Here is a 23,452-nt window from a genome sequence, read left to right as displayed (position 1 = left end):
GGAAGCTGCTATGTAATGATGGGTTTTTATTTCCTTTTAGGTACTATTAGAATTTTATTTCAAATTGCTTCATATGTTACAAGTTACATCATGGGTTGAGTGTGAGGAGAATGTGCTCTTTGAGTTACTTTGGTAGAACATCTATAATAATAAAAGCGTAATACCAGTATGCTGATTAGACCGGACGTCCTTCCAGACGAAGCCTGGGCTGCGAGGGAAGCCCAGCTCCCAGGTGCCTGCTGGTGGCCAGAGGGAAGCCGGTACCAGCAGCTGCGGGGAGAAAGGCCTACTCTTGCACAAATTTCATGCATTGGGACTCTAGTTGAGAATAATGTTTTAGCAGGGAGGCTTGAACTCTTTTAGTCTACTAAAAAATTATTTACTACACTTTTATGTCAAGTCCCAAATTGGGAAACTGTGCCTTTTCAGATGTGGAAGAGCTCACTCCAAAAGTGTATCTTTTATAACTCTGAAGGTTTTAGAGTTTATTTTTATTACATCACATTTCCAAATCTTTTCCTATCATTTTATGTGTCTAGTTGAAATGAATCTTCATTTAGGTGTTACTTGATTGATTTATTTTTTTAGTCTTATGTAACATCTCTACTGTTTTTAAAAATAGTACAGAAGTGAGAATTGTTAACATTAAATTGAGAGCTAAAGGAGATGATGGTGCAGACAGGAAGTCCTTCAAAGGGACTTACCTACCTTTTATGTGTGAGGAAGGAATTGATGGTGCAGTAATAAAGAGAAGACACATTCCACTGAGCCACTTTTATGGAAACATCTCCATAGTTAGAAAACTTAAGATAATTCATATACCAGCTAGAAACTTGGGGCAAATATATTTTTGTATATCACCTTATAAAATACCTAGTCTGATAATATCCATGTTCTGAAAGTAGCCTTGTAATTTCCTTTGTTACTTTAAGGTAGCAGTTCTGTATTCCTCATTAAATAAACCAATGCAGTTAGGAGAATGCTGCCGCCACCTTCCCCTGCCTCCCCCAAACTCTTCTTCCCTTCAACCCTGCTGTCCCTCTCTCCTTCAAGTCAAGATGTGACCCAAATCTAGTATAAAGTGTTACACTTTTAATCCCAGGAGAAGAGATGGATGTTTCACTGGAAAGCAACCAGTATAGAACTATTACATCTATACACAGATTCAGGCAAAATCTGATAAAACTTTCTAATGATTGAGGATCAGAAAGTGAGGTGAGAAAGTCAAAAGCTTAATTCTGCTGCATATACCAAAACGTATCTATTCTGCTGTTTAGTTTGGGGCTGTTACAAATAGTACTGCTGTGAACATTATACTGTATGTATTGGAGAACATGTATACCCATTTCTATTTGGTATACTAAAGAGTGGAATTTTTGGTCAGAGGTGTGCATATTTCAATATTAATGGATATTGCCAAGTCATTGACTAATTTAACATTCCCACCATCAGGTTTCTGATTGTTCCATATCCTCATTAATACTTAGTATTTTCCATCTTTTTTTATTTTGACCATTCTGATACGTGTGTAGTGGTATGGCATTGTGGTTTTAATTTGCATTTCCTTGATGACTAAAAGTTGAGCACATTTTCATATTTATTGGCCACTTCAGTATCCTCTTGTTTAGTGTCTGCTAAAATGTTTTCTCCATTTTTAGCAGCTTTATTGAGATTTAATTAATATGCCATTAAATCCAACATTTTAAAGTATACAGTCCAGTGGTTTTTGTAGTATATTCACAAATACCACCCTCACTAGTATCTAATTCCAGAACCTTTTTATCACCCGAGAAAGAAACTCTCTTCCTATTAGCAGCTACTCTCCCTCCTTCCTACTCTGAGCCCCTGGCAGCCACTAATCAACTTTATTTTTCTATGGATTTGCCTTTTCTGGACATTTAAATGGAATCATATAATATATGGTCTTTGTGACTAGCTTCTTTTACTTAGTATAATGTTCTCAGGGTTCATTCATGTTGTAACATCTATCAATAATTGGTTCCTTTTTATTGCCAAGTTGTATTCCATTTTATGGGTATTCCACAATTTGTTTATCTGTTCTTTAGCTGAGGAATATCAGCTGAATTTCCATTTTCTGGCTTTTATGAATAATGCAGCTATGAAATTTGTGTACAAGTTTTACATGGACATGTTTTCATTTCTCTTGGTTATATAGGAATGAAATTGCTGGGTCATATGATTACTGTGTTTAGCATTTTGAGGAATTGCCAAACTTTTACACAGTGGCTGCACCATTTTACATTTCCACCATCAATATATGTGGGTTCCAGTTTCTCCACATTATTTATTGTCCAGCCTCGTTATTGTCTTTTTTATGTTAGCCATACTTATAGATATGAAGTAGTATCTCATTGTGATTTTATTGTCTTATCTTTCTTAATGATTTGCAGTATTGTAAATTTGTTCTGAATATAGTTCCTTTTTGAATGTGTAATTTCTACTTGTCTTTTGACTAGCAGAAGTTTGTAGTTTTAGTATAATTTAGCTTATCAATTTTTTTTTAGTTTATATTTAGTACTTTTTTGTGTCCTATTTAAGAAGTCTTCATACTTGAAGATCTCAAAGATATTCTCCTGTGTTTTTCTCTAAAAGCATTATTGTTTTGCCTTTGATCTTTAGATCCATCATCCATCTGGAATTGATTTTTGAGAAACAACATTTAAAAAATTATTTCTCTTCCCTTCCTAGCTGGCTAACATTTTGTGTTTTTTAATGGGTGAGAGATAATTAATACATGGTTAGAAAAATAATGTAGTGTCCAGGAATTAGTTGGTTATAAAGACTTACCCTCAGGTGGTGATTGAAAAGTTAGAAAGATGAGCTTCAGATTTGTAGGACTCCTGTCATATGTCAGAGACTTAGCTAAGCATTTCATAAACTTACCAGTACACTCATTCAGTTGCTACAATATTCTTGTAAAGTAGATGAGATTACTTACCCCTTACTTGCAGATGAGAAAACTGACGCCCATAAAGATAAACTTTCCTAAGCTTACGCTGCTAATAAGTAGGCAAAACCATGCCTCAAAACCAGGCCAGTCTAGCTCTAAAACTCTGTTATCTTCTCACTGTACATTTTCCCCCCCAAAAAAATATTTTTAATGATTTCTGAGAGGAAGGGACAGGGAGAGACAGAAACATTAATGATGAAAGAGAATCATTGCCTCCTGCACGCCCCCTACTGGGGACCGAGCCCCCTATCCAGGCATGTGCCCTTGACCAGAATCGAACCTGGGACCTTTTGGTACGCAGGCTGGCACTCTATCCACTGAGCCAAACCATCCAGGGCTCACAGTACATTTTTTTTAAATCTTGCAAAATCTTAATTATTTAACTTTCAAATTTAACCTCTTCATCTTAAATTTCTGTGATATTTGGCCCAAAAATAAGTGCTAAGTGGCCTGCATAACCATGTGTGTTTATGTATGTGTATGTATTTAATTAAGATGGTTTGAAGGAAACACGATAAATTAAATAATCAGATCAATACGGGACAAAACGTATTGAAGTGGGAATCTGATGCTTGAGAGATTAGATGCCTAAGTGATTCTTATCATTGAATAATATTGTCAGAGAAAGTTATCTGTGTGGTTGTTTCATTTGCTGTGTTGTAGATCTTATTTTCCATGCTATGAAAAGTAGGAAATTTCCTTTAAGTGTATTAGGGTCAAGAGAGCATTTCCTAGGGCTCCCTCTGCTGGCTTCCTAGCAGCAGTTAAGATACCTAAATACCAGAATTGTGCTGGTACTAATGATATAAATAAATTTGGGAAAGAAATTAATTTCAAGGTCCATTAGAAACAGAGAGGAGATTGATGTTTGTAGCAAATGAAAATGAAAAAATAGAGTTAGAGACATTTTATTTATTTTAGAATTCAGAGTTAGTTATTGAATCTTTTTTGAGTTATGGGGAATAATACCACTACTGGTATTGAAGACTTTGCATTTCAAACAAATGGTAGTAAAACTTTATACTTGAAGGATGGCATGATAAGATTCTGTATGTGAGACCAACTTTCTAAGTTGGTGATGACATTTCAAAAAGCATTGTCGTTAGCCTTTTTTAACTAAAAGGTAAACTTTTGGCAGCCTCAGTGGAGAAGTGTGATATTGATCAGTGGGCATGTTAGTTTCTAGATAAAATAGAATTACTAGATAATGGACCCTATTAAGTGAGAGACTTCACTCTGAGGGAGCTTCTAGGGCTTACTGGTATGCTAATTATCTTCACACCTGAAGCATTTTGCACCTAATTGATAAGATCATAATAGGCATTTCATACCTGGCAGATCTTTGACTATTTTTTCACCAGCCAGCTGTGATTTGACCTCACTTTCCTTCTCCTCATAGATCCAGGCTGCCACCATTTTCCTTTCAGAGTTGCCATTTGAGGAGAAATCTATCTGCCATTTCGGGTTCTAGACATTTTGCTTGACAATACAGGGTGGGACAAAGGGTTTACAGTTGTTCATATGGAAAGTTATACAATCCTCCTATATAATGAAAGACTAATATGCAAATCGACGAAACGCGGAACAACGGTTGCTATGACGCGCACTGACCACGGGGGGGGGGGGGGGCGGGGGGGGGCACGGCAAACGCTCAATGCAGGACCTGCCCCCTGGTGGTCAGTGTGCTCCCACAGGGGGAGCTCAGCCAGAAGCTGGGCTCACGGCTGGCGAGTGCAGCAGTGGTGGCGGGAGCCTCTCCCACCTCCACTGCAGGTGGGCGGTAAGGAGCAAGGGGTCCCGGACTGCGAGAGGGCTCAGGCTGGGCTGAGGGACCCACCCCCCAAGTGCATGAATTTCGTGCACCAGGACTCTAATCATCTATATTAATAAAAGGCCTGTGGCCGTGATGCCGTCACGACCAAAGGAGGAGCGGCTCTGGCAGCAGGCAGGGCGGGGCACGAGCTAGCAGCGGAGAGTGGGGCAGTGAGCTACTAGCGGCAGAGAGCTAGGAGCAGTGGAGGGCGGGGCAGCGAGCTACAAGTGGTAGAGAGCTATGAGCGATGGAGGGCGGGGTGCAAGCTATGAGCGGCGATGGGCGGGGCAGCCAGCTGAGGCAAGCGGAAGCAAGCTACTCGTGCACACTGGGCCTCTAGTCTATACTAATAATAGAGGAATATGAAAATTGTCCAGGACCCCGTCACAGTAACGACCAGCAGGCTGCCTGGGGCGACTAGGCCAGTGGGGTTAGTGAGGGACGACCAAACGACTGAACAGCAGGCACCGTGGGACGACCAGGCCGGCAGGGGGTTAGTGAGTGACGACCGAACGACTGAACAGCAGGCTGTGTGGGGCGACCAGGCCAGCAGGGGGTGGGGCAGTTGGGGGCGACCAGGCCGGCAGGGGGGCAGTGAGGGGCAACCAGGCCAGCAGGCGGGGGGCAGTTAGGGGTGACCAGGCTGGCAGAGAGGGGCAGTTGGGGGTAACCAGGCCAGTGTGTGGGGGGGGGTGGTTGGGATGACCAGGCCGGCAGGGGGGGCAGTTAGGGGCAACCAGGCTGGCAGAGGGGGACAGTTGGGGGGCAACCAGGCCAGCAGGGGGGGGGCAGTAAGGGGCAACCAGGCCAGCAGGGGGGGGCAGTTGGGGGTGACCAGGCCGGCAGAGGGGGTCAGTTGGGGGCGACCAGGCCGGCAGGGGGGAGAGGGGAGTTGGGGGCAACGAGGCTGGCGGGGGGGGGGGGCAGTAAGGGGCAACCAGGCCAGTCGGGGGGGGGCAGTTGGGGGCGACCAGGCTGGCGGGGGGGGGGGCAGTTGGAGGCGATCAGGCTGGCAGGCAGAGGCGGTTAGGGGTGATCAGGCTGGCAGGGGGGGGGGTGCAGTTGGGGGTGATCAGGCATGCAGGCAGGTGAGTAGTTAGGAGCCAACGGTCCCAGATTGGGAGGGATGTCTGACTGCTGGTTTAGGCCCAATCCCTGGAATCAGGCCTAAACCAGCAGTTGGACATACCCCGAGGGGTCCCAGATTGGAGAGGGTGCAGGCTGGGCTGAGGCGACCCCCCTGCAGGAATTTCATGCACCGGGCCTCTAGTTAATTAATAATATAGGAATAAACTTTGTTTCATGTACTCACAACTGCAAACCTACTTTTGCCCCACCCTGTATGCAGAATATAATAGCCCCCATTTAAGAAAACTTGAGTATACAGAAACTAAACAAGTATATATTGACTATTTTTATTAAAGGTAACACTTTTAAATCCCTTTGGTAATTTAACTTAAAAAACGATTAAGTCTCACATTTGCAGGGAAATTTGCATAAAGCAAAATCAAACAGTTTTATTGAGTTAAACATTGAAGCATCTTTATAATGGACAACTAACTATTCCTTATTATGATAAATGGAAAAAAAATTAGTTTTACTTATTCAGAGGCAATGATAGTATAATTTGGCTTTAAATAAGGTAATACTAATCCAAGAGGTCAGGTATTAAAGGGACATTCTAGGAACAATCTGTGTTCAATTTTGAAAGCATCAGAATTTTTTGTTACTGTGTAAATTGCTACAGATTTATGCATGGATGAATGTATGTATCTGTTATTTCCTTAGCCTCAGAATTGACTATTAAAACTCTTTAGACTGTTAGAGTAAATCAACCTACAAATCTCAATTCAAACTTTGTTTTCATAGGATAGATTTGACAGTATTTAATAACATCAAAGCAGAATAACAATTCCTTAAAACATTATGAAATTATAGAGAGATGCAAAGTGGATTATATTAACTTTTTTGCTTATTTGTCATATTACCAATACTACCAGCTACTAATTTTATTATTTCAGTTTCAGGAAATTTAATAGGTAATTTTAATCCGTTTCAAAGTTGGGTGCTAAACATTTGAGTTGAGAAGCTAAATAGTTCTAATCTTTCACTTAAAGTCGTCTATAAATCTGGCTGCACTCTTTCCGGCAGCCTCCTTATTAGATTAATAATTGTAAAATGTACTTTTGAGTTTCACCTCTACCACTAGCCAGCTATGGCCCATAGACAAGTAACAAAATGCTTTTTTCACCTGTAAAATAAAGGACTTCTGATTTTCAAAACATATAATTCTGTATTTGTATCCCACACCACCCTGTTGTCTAGCTATACTATGTCATTATCCTCATTTTTCAGACTGTTTTGGGTTTTTACTCGTATCATTTCTTCAACTTTCAGATCCTTATCCTCTTGTTCATTTTCACCTTTGAAAGTTCTACCTCCTCTTTAAAGTACAGTTCAAATGTTTGTGTGTGTGAAGCTTCCTCAATTAGAATTAATCTTTCTTTTAGAACTTTGTGCCTGCATTTAACCCTTACTTTTTTGGTCTTGTAGCATCGTTATTAGAGGACTATATGTCCTGTCTCCCCTTTCTCTTCTTGCCTGTTTCTCCACAGATTATAAATGTTTTGACACCAGCCACTATGATCCTATATTAGTTTTGTAATTGAATTGTTCCTTGCTAGTAGTAGTCATGGAATAAATGCTCCCTAAATTAATTTGAATTTGTCACTTAGTTGTAATAAATAACTATCTGTTGTGTCATGTGCTAAATGCTCGGAGGATTGCCCCGCAACCTGCCTCCAAAAAGTAGGAAGTGGTGTTAATAGAATCATAGAGGGAAAGCCTCATATAGGAGGTGAACATAAAGAATGGGTAGAATTTAGGAAGCTGCAAGGGTATTTATTTTCTGGATTAGAGGAAGAGAAATGAGAGAACTAGTGTATAGCTATAATTTTTATTGATAAAATTAATCTAGTTTTACAGGAGAGATGGGTATTAAAACTTTACTTACGGTTTTTAATTAAGCTTTGTATTTTTCATATTGGCATTTTTGTTTTTACAGGTACAAGAAAATTCCCCAGGACATAGAGCTGGACTGGAACCATTCTTTGATTTTATTGTTTCTATTAATGGTTCAAGATTAGTAAGTTCAGCTTTTTGTACCTTCGTGTATAGTATTTTGTATCTTTTAAAAATGTAATTTTTCAGATTATATGGGATTGGTGTTTATTCATTAGTTACAAACATAAAGTGTGTTACCAGTTTGTAAAAGTAATTATGTTAGTAAATGTATGAAAATGTCAAATATAAAATACTATACTTGACACTCCAGCAATTATTTTAGGGGATTAAAATCACTGGAGACTTTTACTTTAAGTGTTAAATATTTAAATTTTTTATGCAGGAAGAAGTAATATTAAAGCGTTTGCTTTTTTTAAAGATGTCAAACTTTTGTAGGTTATTGACAAATGACTCTCAATTTGTCAGTTTCTTGTGTATATAAGTAATGTCACTAGAACCACATAGATGTGTTGTTCCAAAAGTGCAGAATTAAAACCACTTTTTATAAGTTGCTTTCAGTTTACCTATAATAAAGCCCTGTAGGGAGGAAATTACATAATTTCAGCAAATGAAATTCTTATGACAATGGCTACTTGGTTGGCTTATTTTTTTCACAGCAGTGTTAAGTTTTTATTACTTATCAACATCTTCTACATAATGGCCTTTATTCATTTATGTAATGAAATATTTAACATACTGCTTCCATTTTCTTTTTCCTGCCAGTTCCTATTAAATAACTAAACTGTATATTTAGGAGTAGAATCCAAAATTAAACTTCAATGCCAGCAAACGTTTTAGATTTTAAAACCAAAGTCACACCAATCCTGTTAGTAATATGACTTCTTATGGAATATTTTGGATTTTTTTTTTTAAATCACTGAAGCCCTAGATCACTTCAATCCATGTTGAGTTGCAAATTCCATAATCTGTAGTTAGCTGTTAGAAAAAAGTCAGAAGTTGTTGCTAACAAGAATTGTTTTTAACTTAACATTCTTTTACTTGGAGGAACATTTGGATGTTAATGAAACCTTTGCCCATAGAATGCTTTGTGTTGATTAATATTACTCCAATAGGCCATAGGATGCTTAAACTAAGATAGTTAACATTACATTTTTATTTATTAAGAAAAATATTTTATGTGTTCACAGAATAAAGACAATGATACTCTTAAGGATTTACTGAAAGCAAATGTTGAAAAGCCTGTAAAAATGCTTATCTACAGTAGTAAAACACTGGAGCTGCGAGAGACCTCAGTCACACCAAGTAACATGTGGGGTGGCCAGGGCTTGTTGGGAGTGAGCATTCGTTTCTGCAGCTTTGATGGGGCAAATGAAAACGTTTGGCATGTGTTGGTACGTATCACTTGTAAGCTGTTACTTGCAGTTTAAGAAGCAGTGTAGAAAGGTGTTCTACCAGTGGTTATCTCCAGTTTGGTTGAGATTGTAGGGATATTTTATTAGACTATTTTTAGTTCTTGAAAATCAGAATTCATTGCTATTAAAATATAGGTTATTTTTTTTAATGCATGAGATGAGGAAGAGAAACATAATGATTTATCTGTTATGAGAAGAAATGTTAGATAGCTACAGAAGTATTTTAAATATTTATTAAAGATTATGTGACATTATAACAAGACAATTACAAATGTAGGGGTTTTTAATCACTATAATTAAGGACTGTGAGCTATAAAATTTAGAACATTATTTTATGTATATTAATTTTGGGGTGTGTTTTTGTGTCACCGTAGGAAGTAGAATCAAATTCTCCGGCAGCACGGGCAGGTCTTAGACCTCACAGTGATTATATCATTGGAGCAGATACTGTCATGAATGAGGTAATTAGTGTGTTTATTAAAGAAAATTATATAACATTTTCTTGTTAATGTTTAAGTTCAGAAGTATATTTGCATACTTTGCATTTAGAGTTGAAATTTAGGTCTTTGCCGGTCAAGATCACTCATGCCAGCAAGTTAAACAGAACATCTGGGAGGTGTCTCATTAGTATAGCTATGGGGAAAAACGCATACTATGTAGTAGTTTCACAGATTTTGTGTATGGTATATAAAAATCTCTTAATGTACCTCAAGGCTAAATGAAATCCTCATTTTGGTTATTGATTTTATTTTCTCTTCCTAAAAAGAGGTCACAAAATTGGCTCAGCTATTTTAATCCTTTTCCTTGCCTGATAGCTAGTGAAAGTATATATTGCTAAATCAAAAATGAGAGAAAAAATAAGGTGCCCAGATAACCAGGTCTTGATCATAGAGAGCAAAGGCAAAATACATAGGATTTGTGTGTAGACGAGTTTTACTAAAATTGCTGACTAGATCTTATGAAACTGGACATAAGGCTTTGCATGTAGTAAATAGGTCATATATTAAATGAAACCTTGTTTGAGTATCAGTTTTAAGAAATGATTTTTATCTTTGGGGCAAGGCCCACAATCTGTGTGTATGTGTTTTGTTTTTTCCTTACATGAGGATATGTTTATTGATTTTAGATATAGAGGAAGAGAGAGAGAGAGAAACATTGATATTGATGTGAGAGAGAAACATGAATTGGTTGCCTCCTGTATGTGCCCCGACTGGGGATCAAACCCCCAATCTAGGTATGTGCCCTGACTAGGAATCAAATCCACAACCTTTTGGTATATGGGACAATGCTTCAACCAACTTAGCCACCCAGCAAGGTTGTGTGTGTGTGTGTGTTTTTTAAGTTTCTAGGTAATTTTGATATTAGCCAGGTTTGAGACCCACTGTTCTAAAGTTCAGTAACATAAAAGTATTTTTCTCCTGTGATGCTTTTGCAGTCTGAAGATCTGTTCAGCCTTATTGAAACACATGAAACAAAACCATTGAAACTTTATGTGTATAATACAGACACTGATAACTGTCGAGAAGTGATTATTACACCAAATTCTGCATGGGGTGGAGAAGGCAGGTAAGGTCATTTTTAGACTAAATTATAACTGCTTAAACTTAGATGTGTTGTAAAAATTGGTTCATGAGCCAAAGCTCAACTACTGAGCCACACCAGCCGAGCAATAATTCTTTTTTTAAAGTACATATTTAGGAAGACTGGTATATAGACTATAGTCCTTTTTTTTTTTTTTTACCTAAGAGCTAATAGCCTTTTTTTTTTTGTTTTGTTATTTTAATCAAATAGTTCAGTTTTATTTTATTTTCCTAATTCCCCTCTTCAACAATGAAACAATACAGTGTAACTTTCTCTAGCTGCTGGGAAGATTTCCTAGACTTTGTGGAAACTGTTGGCTTTCAGAAATAGATAGGCTGATTTCAACCAAGAATTAGACAAAATTGCAATAACCATAAAACTCAATTTAGAAAGGATCAAGCCAAGCAGGTAAGCAGATTTTTTTTTTTTTTGATATATTTTATTGATTTTTTTACAGAGAGGAAGGGAGAGGGATAGAGAGTTAGAAACATCGATGAGAGAGAAATATCAATCAGCTGCCTCCTGCACACCTCCTACTGGGGATGTGCCCGCAATTAAGGTACATGCCCTTGACTGGAATCGAACTTGGGACCTTTCAGTCCGCAGGCCAATGCTCTATCCACTGAGCCAAACCGGTTAGGGCCAGGTAAGCAGATTTTATAAAATCAGTTTTCTAGGAATGTTTATCAAGTCACTTCCGTAATTTCAAAAAGCTAAAGCAAAGCATGCTGATTTACATTGCTTTTTTAAGCAATGTTGCTTAAATTGTACAAATTTTTCACTATTTTGAAAGTTCTAAGCCTTTTTTAATTTGAGGAATTATTAATCACTAGGGGCCCAGTGCACAAATTCATGCACCTTGAAAGGAACTGTGGGCCACTAGGCTGCAGTGGGCACAGGGGCGGGTCTCGGCCCATGCTCTGTGCCCCTCCTCAGCTCCTCCTGCCATGGCCCCTAGTCCCCTGTCTGCCGGCAGCCCTGCTCCTGCCGCCACCGCTCCCATGCGCTGATGGCGCCGACCTGCTGATGGCGTGGAGTAATTGGGGCCGGCGCCAACAACAGGTGCAAGCAGGGCCGGCGCCATCAGCTGGTGTGAGCAGCGGCTGCTGCCCCAATCACCCCTCAGGAGCGGGGAGGTGGAGAAGCCCTCAGGGACGATCAGGGCCAGCAGCCGCCACTCACACCCGCTCATGGCGCCGAACGATCAGGACCGGCGCCGGGTGCTGGCAGCGGGTGCAAGCTGCGGCTTTGGCACCTACTGTGGGTGTGAGCTGCGGCACCAGCAGCAGGTGCGAGCAGGGCCAGCGCCAGCAGCAGGTGTGAGCTCTGGGCGGGACTGCAGCGCCCAGGAGCAAAGAATTTTCAGTAACCACCAGAGGCTTGCCCCGATAACAGCAACTGGCACCCCACCTTGGTCTGGCACCCCCACTCACCTGCTCCACCACGGCCGATGCCCGCCATGTTCCACACTCTGCTGCCTGCTGCCGATGCCTGCCATGTTCTGTGCGCGGCCCATGGTGGTCAGCGCATGTCATAGCGACCAGTTGTTTGGTTGTTCTGCCGTTCGGTCTATTTGCATATTAGCCTTTTATTATATAGGATAGTAATTATTACAGGAAAGCTTAGTGTTTGGAAACTTTCAAGTGTTTTGTAAAAGTTCTGGCATTTGCTGGAAAAGGATGACTTAGTTGATGCAGGCTCTCTAGAGAAAGCCTCTATTTGCTCACACTATTACCTTTACCCACACCACCTGAAAGTCTATGTTGCACCAGAATGCTAAGTTGTTGCAATTTGAGGAAATAAGATAGAGGTCTCATTTTAAGAATCTGGCCCGCCTGAGGCAATACTTGATCAAGTTGCCATTGTTCATTGTCCAGGTTTATAACCACAGACATCTGATCTTAAGACATTCAAAGTCGACTAATTTCAGAGGGACTGCCACATATAAACTAAATTTGTAAGGAAGCTGCTGTATTTATTAGAATGGCAAATTTTCAGTTTACAAAGGAAACTAATAGTTTCTCCAGTTAGAACACTTAGGTCCAATTAGTACCACAAGATTGCTTGGTGAGCATAGAATCAACGTGCAAGGAAGAGGTTCTGCAGATGGGGAAGTCATCACTAGTTCTTTAATTTTTAATTACACTGCTGCATGCCTGTTCTTGGAGTCCTCCTTTTCTAGACTCTGGCGATTATTCCTTTTCTTTGGAAGACATTTTTCCTTTTGACATGACTTAGTACCATTGATCAGCCATTGCTTTAAACAGGCCCATACATACAATTTTCCTGAATCTACTCTCATTTGTCATGTATCTGCTTCTGGTTTTTATTCCCTCTGAGGCTGACCACATTTCATTCATTACAGCATATTTCTCTTATTTTCATTCTTAGGCTAGCTTTAAGTTCGCAGAACGTCTTGCTGTTGCTTCAAGTGCCTCTCTACCACCGCTTAGTTATTTTGATTAATAAGCACCTTGTTTTAAAATGTAGCTACCTCTGAAAGGCTGTCATTGATCAGTGTAAATTATTTAATCTTACTCCCTTCAGATTTATCTAAGATCCAGTTCAGTGAGAATTGCAGTTTTGATGGTAAAAGGGAGGGAAAAAAAGTGAGAGAAGGAACAAGTAATTTTGTAATGTGAAGCATCATTGTGAAATCAGATTTGGATAAGGAGGAGCTAAAGTTGGCCACTGCCTGCTCTCCCATCTTTTGATGGTGGTAAAACACATAGAAATAATAAATGCCTTGGCAGGAGAGAGGCACAGACATATCTGCCTGGCCTGCTCAGAAAGTGTCAAGTAGTTTGGGAAATAAAAGCAGTCATGATAGAAACAGTTGGAACCTGATTGTGATGGGCCTTAAATACCGTGGTCAGGAATTTGTATATACTTCGGGCAGTGGGAGGATGATATTATATCAGTGGGGGCTCTTTGATTCCAGACAGTAGAAACCAGCTGTTGTTGTAAGCAGACATGACTTTATTGCTGGAGAATCACTCATATAATCAAAGAAACAGTTAAAGAATCAGACTTGGGAAGGATAGAACTCAGAACACCTCTAGGAATTTAGACCAGAAGGACTTTGGCAATTTCATCAATATTCTACTGAAGAAATGGGCGTTTTTGGTTTTTCTGTCACTCCCAAGATTTGTAGCCATGGGCAGGAGAGATGGATTGGCTTTGGTCATTAGCTACTCCTTGGTTTGGGCAGGAGAGGCCTTCTGATTGACAGTCACACCAGTACTGCACACAACAGCAGAGAAATAATTCTCCAAAGGGAAAAAGGAAAAATAAATATTGGGAGGCCAATAGACTATGGAAAGAAGCAGTGTAATCATATCATTAAAGAGATGGCCTCTGGTAACAGTAAGGATGAATTGGAGTCTGAATTAATTTGGATTGATTTTTGTTGGGTTTTGAAATAGAACTATGAGATGTGTAAATGACATCATCATACAGAAGTGCTTGGAGCTCTTCTGTGCAAAGACTATGACATTCATTCAGCAAATAATTATTAAGTGTCTGCCATGTGTCAGGAACTGCTCAAGGCATTAAACAAAAAAGGTCTCTGCCCTCAAGAACCTTAACATTTTATTAAGGGAGAGAGAGAATAGTATATGGTGTGTTGGATGGTGATAAATACTTGAAGAAAAATAAAGGAGAGTAAAGGTAGTGCCCATGGTGGAGAAAAGGGTGGTATTTCATAAGAGGGTGGTCAGAGGAACCTCTGATAAACTGACATTATTTAAAAGAATGGGAATGTGTTTTTATATTTCAAAATCTCAATGAAATGCAAGCTATGACTGATAACAGTAACTTTAAAAAAATTTTTTTTCATAGCCTAGGATGTGGCATTGGATATGGTTATTTGCATCGAATACCTACACGCCCCTTTGAAGAAGGAAAGAAAATATCTCTTCCAGGACAGATGACTGGTACACCTATTACTCCTCTTAAAGATGGGTTTACAGAGGTAAGATAACTTTACTACATGATTATATCATAAAGTTTCCACCAAAATGACTTAGGTGTTGATGTGTGTGGTGGTAGCACTAGTTGATGTAGGGTAAATGATGAGTTAGGTATTGACCATGCTGAATTTGAATATCCATTTGGATATCCTACAGGTCTGGATTTTAAGAAAGAAGACAAGGCTAGAGATACAGATTTGGGAATCATCAGGAAAGAGGGTAATTTAACCCAATAAGCATTAATAAAAATTGTCAAGGGATTGGCCCCTGAGTGAGTCAAAGGACTGGCCCCTGAGTGAGTCAAAGGACTGACATTGGAATCTTGAACATTTCTAGTATTTAAATGGATGGGCAGAGAAAGGGGACCCAGCAAAGGGGACCCAGCAAAGGAAACTCAGGGGAGGCCCAGGGGGAGAACAAAGCTTTAAGAAAAAGGGAGATAGAGGGTGATAAAGTGATGATAGCTGGTGTTTATTATTTCAAGAAACTTAACTGGGAATGCAAAGAATGCTAGGTGTGTAGGGACTGTTACAGGATCAAAATGAAGCTTTTTAAGGAATAAGAGATATTAGCACAGCATTAAAAGCCTTTAAACTGTTTCCTAAGCAGGCCTCACAGAACAATTAACACTTGTCTACACAAATAATTCAAAATCAAACATCCAAAAAGAAAATGCTACAGTTGTAAAGGAAGGGCTGCTACCACTGTCATTTTATGGTACACAGTTTGACCAGATTCTAGAGAAAGTGAAGAGGAGCTCTGAAGAAGTATAACCTCCGCTCCCTCCTCATCCCCACCATTGGCTCGTGGCCAGAGCCAGCGTAGTTATATGTTCACACTCCCACGACCATATCTGCTACCCCTAACCAGATGAGCGTCTAGGGCAGTCCAAAGACAGAGGGTGAAATAGCAACTAGGAAAAAGGGCTATTATATAAGTTATGCTGAAATGTGCTAGAAGGCATTGGAGCTAGCAGAAATAGAGTATTCAGAGGTGAAACCACCTATCCACCCATCTGTATAGAATCCATATAGACTCTCTCATTTTCTCTTGCTGGAAGGTAGAGATCTGGCTGCCATATTCATTCATTGATGAAAAAAGATAAGGTGGACTTACAAGGTGAAGCATCTTGAAACGTCTTAAGGAATTTATCATGGTTTTAAGACTTCCATCTGATTTCTTCCATGACCAATGAAAGTTTAAAACAAAAACTGGCTGAGAATTCAAAGAAGAAGAAAGCAGTGGTGATAGAAGGGTTGAGTAAAGTGATTTTTGGATGGCCAGGAAGGAGAATAGAATCTCCTCCTAGTGTGGAAGTAGCTAGAACAGTGTGTGTAACAAGGTAGTAGCCATGTGTCAAGAGACTGGAAGTGACAGGATGGGAAGGTAGTTATAGTGCATGGTCCTTGGCATATACCAGCATTAGGAAGGAGTCTTGGAAGGCAGAACTGCTGGGTTAAAATATTTGACAGTATATGATCAAAAAATCTGTAGGATCAATGAGAGACAATATTTATATTTTCTTGTAAATATACTTGAGTAATTTTTTTCTTTCTTTTTTTTTTTTTTTTTGGAAGGTCCAGCTGTCCTCGGTTAATCCCCCTTCTTTGTCACCACCAGGAACCACAGAAATTGAACAGGGTCTGTCAGGACTTTCTATTAGCTCAACTGCACCAGCTATCAGTAATGTTCTCAGTACAGGTATACAGAAAAATGTATTCTGTTTTTCAGTCTACTTTGTTTGACATGATACTCTTTTCTGTCTCAGGCTATACAATTTTAAAAAATCAATGCCAATATATTTTGAAAACTGTAAATATGCTCTGTATTGAACAAGGCCCTGTCTGTGAAACATAGTACTAAATCACCATGCATTTGACACACAGCATTTAAACCTCTTCTCAGTGTAGTTCTGACTTTGGCCTTCTTTTTTTTTTTTCTTTTAATATATTTTATTAATTTTTTACAGAGAGGAAGGGAGAGGGATAGTTAGAAACATCGATCAGCTGCCTCCTGCACACCCCCTACTGGGGATGTGTCTGCAACAAAGGTATATGCCCTTGACCAGAATCAAACCTGGGACCCTTCAGTCCGCAGGCCGACGCTCTATCCACTGAGTTAAACTGGTTAGGGCTGGGCTTCTCTTAATATTGTACAAGTTGTAGAGCCAGGACTCTTACCTTGAAATTCTGTTTAATTGCTGTTTACTCAACAGATATTTGCATATCCCTGAGGTGGTAGACACTGGGGATACAAAAATGAGCAGGTTACCATGTATTCCTTTCCTAGGGGCTTAGTCTTACTCAGGAAACATACGTCTATCTCCTTTCCTTTATTCCTTGTTCTACCTAAAACATTTAGTCCCTGTTTGTTTTAGTGTTGTTATTTTTTTAACAGCTTTATTAAGAACTAATTCACATACCAAACAATTCACCCATTTAAAATATACATTTCAGGGGGGGTGGTTAGTTTATTTGCAGAGTTGTATAATCATCACCTTAGTCAATTTTAGAACATTTTATTATCCCAAAAGAGACCCTGTACCCATTATTAGTCACTTCCTATTTTTCTCCAAATCTACTTTCTTTCTATGGATTTGTCTAATCTAAGCCTTTCATATAATACTAGAGGCCTGGTGCACGAATTCATGCACGGGTGGGGTCCAGCTGGGGGGAGGGGCCGCGGGAGGTTGGTCAGCTGGCCCCACCCCTGATTGGGCTGGTTGGCCAGCTGCAGTGCACGTCATAGCAACTGGTTGGTCGTTCCAGTCGCTTGGCTTTTATATATTTAGAAGATATGTGTAGTTTCCTGTGGTTGGCTTCTTTCACTTTGAATAATGTTTTTAAGATTCATTCATGTCAGCATATATTAAAACTTCATTCCTTTTTATGGCTAAATATCCCATTGGATGGATGTTCCACATTTTATTTATTCATCAGTTGAGGGACTTTTTTAATTGTTTCTACTTTTGGCTACTATTAATAGTATTGCTATGAACATTTGAGTACAAGTTTTTATGGAATTGCTTGGTCACATAATATAGTCCTTAACTTGGTATGTTGGTAGAGTTTATTTTCTTTCCTTTTTTAAAAATCTTCTGTTTTTTGGTTTTCTTCCTTCACAATACTGTACCTAGAGTATATTATGTACTCAAATATTAAGTGAGTTAAATACTGACATGGTTTAGTTTTATTTCCTTAATACTTTTTATTCTTGAGCTTTTTTAAAAAATATATATTTTTATTGATTTCAGAGATGAAGGAAGAGGGGGAGAGAGATAGAAACATCCATGATGCGAGAAAATCATGGATCGGCCCCTCCTGCAAGTCCCCCACTGGGGATCGAGCCCACAACCTGGTCATGTGCCCTTGACCAGAATCGAACCTGGGACCATTCAGTTCCCAGGCCAATACTCTAGCCACTGAGCCAAACCGGCTAGGGTTTGAGCTATTTTTAATATTTGTTGTTTTTTTTTTAGTTTTTATTTTTTTAATTGTTTGAAGTATTGCAAATAGTAGTACATATGTCTCCTTTTTTTTTTTTTTTTCCCATTGACCTCCCCTGGCCTCCCCTTCCCCCCAGTACATGCCTTTACCTGCCCCCCCCCCCCACCAGTGTCTTGTATCCATTGGTTATGCTTATATGCATGCGTACAAGTCTTTCGGTTGATCTCTTACAGCCCCCCCCCCCCAACCTCCCCTGCCTTCCCGCTGTAGTTTGACAGTCTGTTCAATGCTTCTTTGCCTCTGTATCTATATTTTTAATATTTGTATTCAAAATTTGCTTACATGTTCTGGAATGGATTTAAAACAGCCCAGCAAGATACACTTAAGGTCAAGAGTATAATCTCTCGAGTTGGTCCCCTAGGTTCAAATCAAAGCTCTTTTCAGAATCTGTTTTATTTGCCAAAGAAGTGTTTTTCTAGATAAATTTTTAAATTTTAATTTTTTTAAATATATTTTATTGATTTTTTTACATAGAGGAAGGGAGAGGGAGAGAGAGTTAGAAACATCGATGAAAGAGAAACATCAATCAGCTGCCTCCTGCACACCCCCTACTGGGGATGTGCCCGCAACCAAGGTACATGCCCTTGACCGGAATCGAACCTGGGACCCTTGAGTCCGCTGGTAGACGCTCTATCCACTGAGCCAAACCAGCCAGGGCAAATTTTAATTTTTTTTATAATTAAAAATTTAACCCAGAAGTGGGTAGAATAGTATAACAAACCCTCACTATCCAGCTTCATTTGTTATCATTATAGTGACATATCTTCCCACCCCCTCTCTTTGTTGAGTTTTTTTCCCCAATATATTTTTATTGATTTCAGAGAGTAAGGAAAAGGGAGATAGAAAAATCAATGATGAAAGAGAATCATTGATCAGTGCCTCCTGCATACCCCCCACTGGGGATTGAGCCCCAACCAGGCACATGCCCTGACCATAAATCAAACTGTGACCTCCTGGTTCATAGGTCGATGCTCAACCACTGAGCCATGCCAGCCAGACTTTTTAAGTTTTTTCCCCAACTTTATTGAGGTGTAATGTGCATACCATAAAATTAACTTACTGTAAATATACAGCTCAGTGTCTTTCAGTAAATTTAAGTAAGGAGTTGTGCAGTCATCACCACAATCCAGTTTCAGGACATTTCCTAGGTGACATTAATTATTAATGTCATCAGTATCAAGGCTTAGATACAGTTGGGAGGGATTTTAAAGTTTGTTTCATGTAAGTAGTGTTTGAATTATTTTTATATTATGATTGTTTTTTTCTTATATCCCAAATGCTCTTGTAGTTTTTCTGAATAGACTTAGTAAAGGTGGATTGGGGTTCTTCTCACGGCAGAGGCTATATCTGTGTCTGAATAACTCTTACCTGCTTTGGAGTAAGAGGGTTCCAATGTCATATGAGAAGTCTTCTGATTTTAGGGGACAGCTGACATCTCTCTTCAAGTCCCAGATTCTTTTTGACATTTTAGCTCTTCCCTCATTACATTATAGTTATGCAGTACTTGTGTTATCTTACAAGCACTTGCACTGAGATCCTTGACCTTATAACACTACAGAGAAATGGTTTCTTGAATATTAAAAGAAAGAGTGTAGATAAAGCAGTAATTGCTCAAAAGAGACTGTAAGATGTTAACATTTTCACTTCAAGTAACTCAATTTAAAAATACTCTAATGTCCTAGCATCATAGTATGAGAAACGATTTTTTGTTAGGCATTTATTTTTCTGTCTTTGCTTTTATTTTTTTAATATATTTTTATTGTTTTCAGAGGGGAATGGAGAGGGAGATAGAGATAGAAACATCAATGATGAGAGAGAATTATTGATCAGCTGCCTCCTGCATGCTCCCTACTGGGGATCAAGCCCGCAACCCGAGCATGTGCCCTTTATGGAATCGAACTCAGGACGTCCCCTCCAATCAGCAGGACCCTCTATCCACTGAGCCAAACCAGCTAGGGCTGTCTTTGCTTTTAATTACATTGCTGCAAAGTAGCCCAAATAATAACTGTAGAAATATAGAAATACATGGTTTTTAAAAATGACTTCTCTGTGGATTGATAATTTTTAGATTATGAAAGTTTTAGAAAATGAATGTATCATGTTGAAATGGCATTAATCAGTGTGACCTTTCTGGTACACCCCCACAACACTTCCTGAGCCCCTTCTTTGCTCAGTTTTTTTGTTGCAGAGAACTTACACCATTTTACATACTATCTATTTTATTTGTTTAATATTTGTCTTTTCTGGCCTTCATTAGAATGTAAATTTCATAAAGGTCAGGACTCCTATTGTTTTTATGCTGTGAAGAGCCTCCAGGTCTAGAACAATATCTAACATATAACAAGGGCCCCTCAAAAACTTGAGTAAATGAACACACCAACCAACCATCCAACCACCTCTTGGAGAGTCTAATAAAAGCAAAGAATCCTCTTCTACTGTTGCATGCCTCCAATTTCTGCAGTAAATACATGAATAAATAAATATCTGAAGATGGTTGTTTCATACTTTAAGGCACAATTCGTTTTTGCTACTGTATTTTAAGCAGATCTCTATAAGATTAAGATAAAAACTAGAATCCATGTGCAATATTACTATTGTTTTGACATGAGCAAAACCTCCCGCATAAGTAGGTGAAAAACTTGAGTAGATAACCTTTACTAGGCAGTATCATAAGAGTTATTTGTATATAAAGAACATAGCCTCCTCAAGCTAACATAAGTGAAAATGGGAATGTGCTGGACCTCAAAGGAGTGTCACAGAACCTACAGTCAAGTGGAAATGGAGAGTCAGGAAGCCAGGCCATTCTCTCCATCTCTGGAGGTTCACATGCTCTTTTGTCTCTTTCGTCTTTCAGAGCCCAGCACTCACTGTTTCATCAGGCATATGGCTCCCACCCCTCCAGCAGGCCCAGGTCCCCATGGTTTCTTAGTTTAGGAGCCCAAATGGAGACTGACTAGAGTCCTTGCATTCCGTTTCCAGATTTGCAAAACAATTTTCTAATCTAACCCTATTTAGGTCAAGTGTAAAACACTCATCCAGTGAGCTTACCTGGACTGGCTTTGCTGAGCCTCCCGCCCTCTCGGCCCAAGCTCTAACAGTTTTTGTTAGGGGCCTCGGGCAGAGTAGATAGACCAGCTGTGACACCTAGTGACACAGCCAGAAATTAACTAAATGAAGTCCCACTGACCACTGGGGGTTAGGGGGAATGAACACTGTCTGAATATAATCTGTTTATTCTTTGTCAACTGAATTTGTTATAAATTTTTAAAAGATTGTGCTTTTATTTTAGGTGTACCAACAGTACCATTATTGCCACCACAAGTAAACCAGTCTCTCACTTCTGTACCATCAATGAATCCAGCTTCTACATTACCAGGTAAGCAGCAAGAGACTTGAGATGTGTGTAATAAGAGCATTACTAACATTTTACATCTTAAAAAGCAATGAAAAAAAATCTTACACCTATGTAGTGACGTTTTATGTCTTTTAATCTCATTTTACCTCTGTAACTTTGTGATAAATGAGAACAAGAGGAAACGAACCAACTTACTGCCCCTTCCCACCGCCCCTTCCCACCCCCCCTTGCAGCATGAGGCAGGAATAAGAACTATGTACTGGTTCCGTTCTTCAGTGCTTCCTTAGTTGGGCTTTCTCATAGATGTCTATGTGAATACCCATTGTGTCCTGGGAGAGAGCACTCCTTATCTGCATCTTTAGTAGCTCGAACATTAGATTAGATTTTGGTTTATTTCTCTTACTGTTCCCAATGAACACAAGTCCCTTTATCTTGCAAATAATAATCAAGTATTATTTCACTGATCAAATATATTTGCATTGTGGGAGTCTTTAATTATATGGCTAAAGATGTTGTTACACAGACATGTTAAGCCATTACTAACCAAGTATGTACACACTCAAACACAGAATAATAAAGCATGTGTGATAAAATGTTAACATTTGGGGAATTTGAGTGAAAGGTATATATGGGGATTCTTTATATCAACTGCTTTTTGTAATCCTAAGTCTGAAATTATTTCAGAATTTGAAAAAAAAAAAAAAAGTCCAGAGAGACTAAACCTCAACCAACAAAGCAAACTTCCATTCCATTTTACTACCATTCTTGCTGGATAAATCACCCCTTTCTCCAGACACTTGGGCCTCATCATTCTTGCTCTTGGGTTTAGAAGAATTAGTATTTGTTTTAACTCTTAGCATTTAATCAGTTAGGTATAGAAAGACATTTTGCTTTGCCTGACTGGCATGGCTCAGTGGTTGAGCCTTTACCTATGAATCTGGAGGTTGTGGTTCGATTCTCGGTCATGGCACATTCCCAGATTGTAGGCTCAGAGGCAGCCAATCAGTGATTCTCTCTCATCATTGATGTTTCTATCTCTCTCTCCCTCTCCTTTCCTCTCTGAAATCAATAAAAATACATTTTTTTTTTAAAAAAGACATTTTGCTTTCGTGAGATTTTATTATTAACTAGAGGCCCAGTGCACGAATTTGTGCACAGGTGGGGTTCCTCAGCCTGGCCAGCTATTGGGGCTGTTTGGGGCTGCGGAAGGTTGGCCAGTGCGGGGAGGGGCCGAGAGAGGTTGGCTGTGGGAGCGCACTGACCACTAGGGAGCAGCTCCTACATTGAGCATCTGCCCCCTGGTAGTCAGTGCGCATCATAGCGACCGGTTGTTCGATTGCTTAGGCTTTTATATATGTAGATGTTGTTATGATACAAAACTGCCACATAGTAAGTGGACTTCTCACTTTGAAGTGGATAGTATTTTTTCAACACACAAGGATTGAATGTTTTCCCCAGGGGAACTGGTTAACCTTTTGTTCTCACCTTCTCTTCAGGTCTGATGCCTTTACCACCAGGACTACCTAACCTGCCTGCCCTCCCCAACCTCAACCTCCCGACACCACACGTCATGCCCAGTGTCAGCCTTCCAGAACTTGTGAACCCAGGTATGTTGCCCGTCTTGCCTTCCTAGGACTCTGCCTAATAAAAAGTTTTATCTAAGAAAGCCAATCCTCTATTTCGGGGTTGTTACGGGTTTTTTTCTGGAAAGGCAGATCAGTTTAATAAATTTTAGCTGCTTCAAATCAATATTAATCTTTTTTATTTAAAAGGCTTTAAAAGAAAAGAGGAAGAAGTTATCTTTGTGATTCTCCTCTCA

The 23,452-nt window shown here is 39.4% G+C and overlaps 1 protein-coding gene across 2 annotated transcripts in view; it reads left to right on the top strand.

Moving 5' to 3' along the window:
- The window catches only part of GORASP2 (golgi reassembly stacking protein 2), a 36,074-nt gene that overhangs the window by 4,735 nt on the left and 7,887 nt on the right, over window positions 1-23,452 (top strand). For both annotated transcript variants that reach the window (XR_013960585.1, XM_080667719.1), the window contains exons 2-9: window positions 7,849-7,929; window positions 8,996-9,199; window positions 9,595-9,681; window positions 10,656-10,786; window positions 14,642-14,774; window positions 16,350-16,473; window positions 21,568-21,654; window positions 23,130-23,240. Coding sequence is in view for 1 of the 2 variants with exons in the window: in XM_080667719.1 (XP_080523845.1) it covers window positions 7,849-7,929; window positions 8,996-9,199; window positions 9,595-9,681; window positions 10,656-10,786; window positions 14,642-14,774; window positions 16,350-16,473; window positions 21,568-21,654; window positions 23,130-23,240 (958 nt within the window). In the remaining variant the exon portion in view is untranslated. The remainder of the gene's footprint in view (window positions 1-7,848; window positions 7,930-8,995; window positions 9,200-9,594; window positions 9,682-10,655; window positions 10,787-14,641; window positions 14,775-16,349; window positions 16,474-21,567; window positions 21,655-23,129; window positions 23,241-23,452) is intronic.

Source organism: Plecotus auritus, assembly GCF_963455305.1.
Source record: "Plecotus auritus genome assembly, chromosome: 5".
NCBI classification, from domain to species: Eukaryota; Metazoa; Chordata; class Mammalia; order Chiroptera; family Vespertilionidae; genus Plecotus; species Plecotus auritus.
This window is presented reverse-complemented; position numbering and strand designations above follow the sequence as displayed.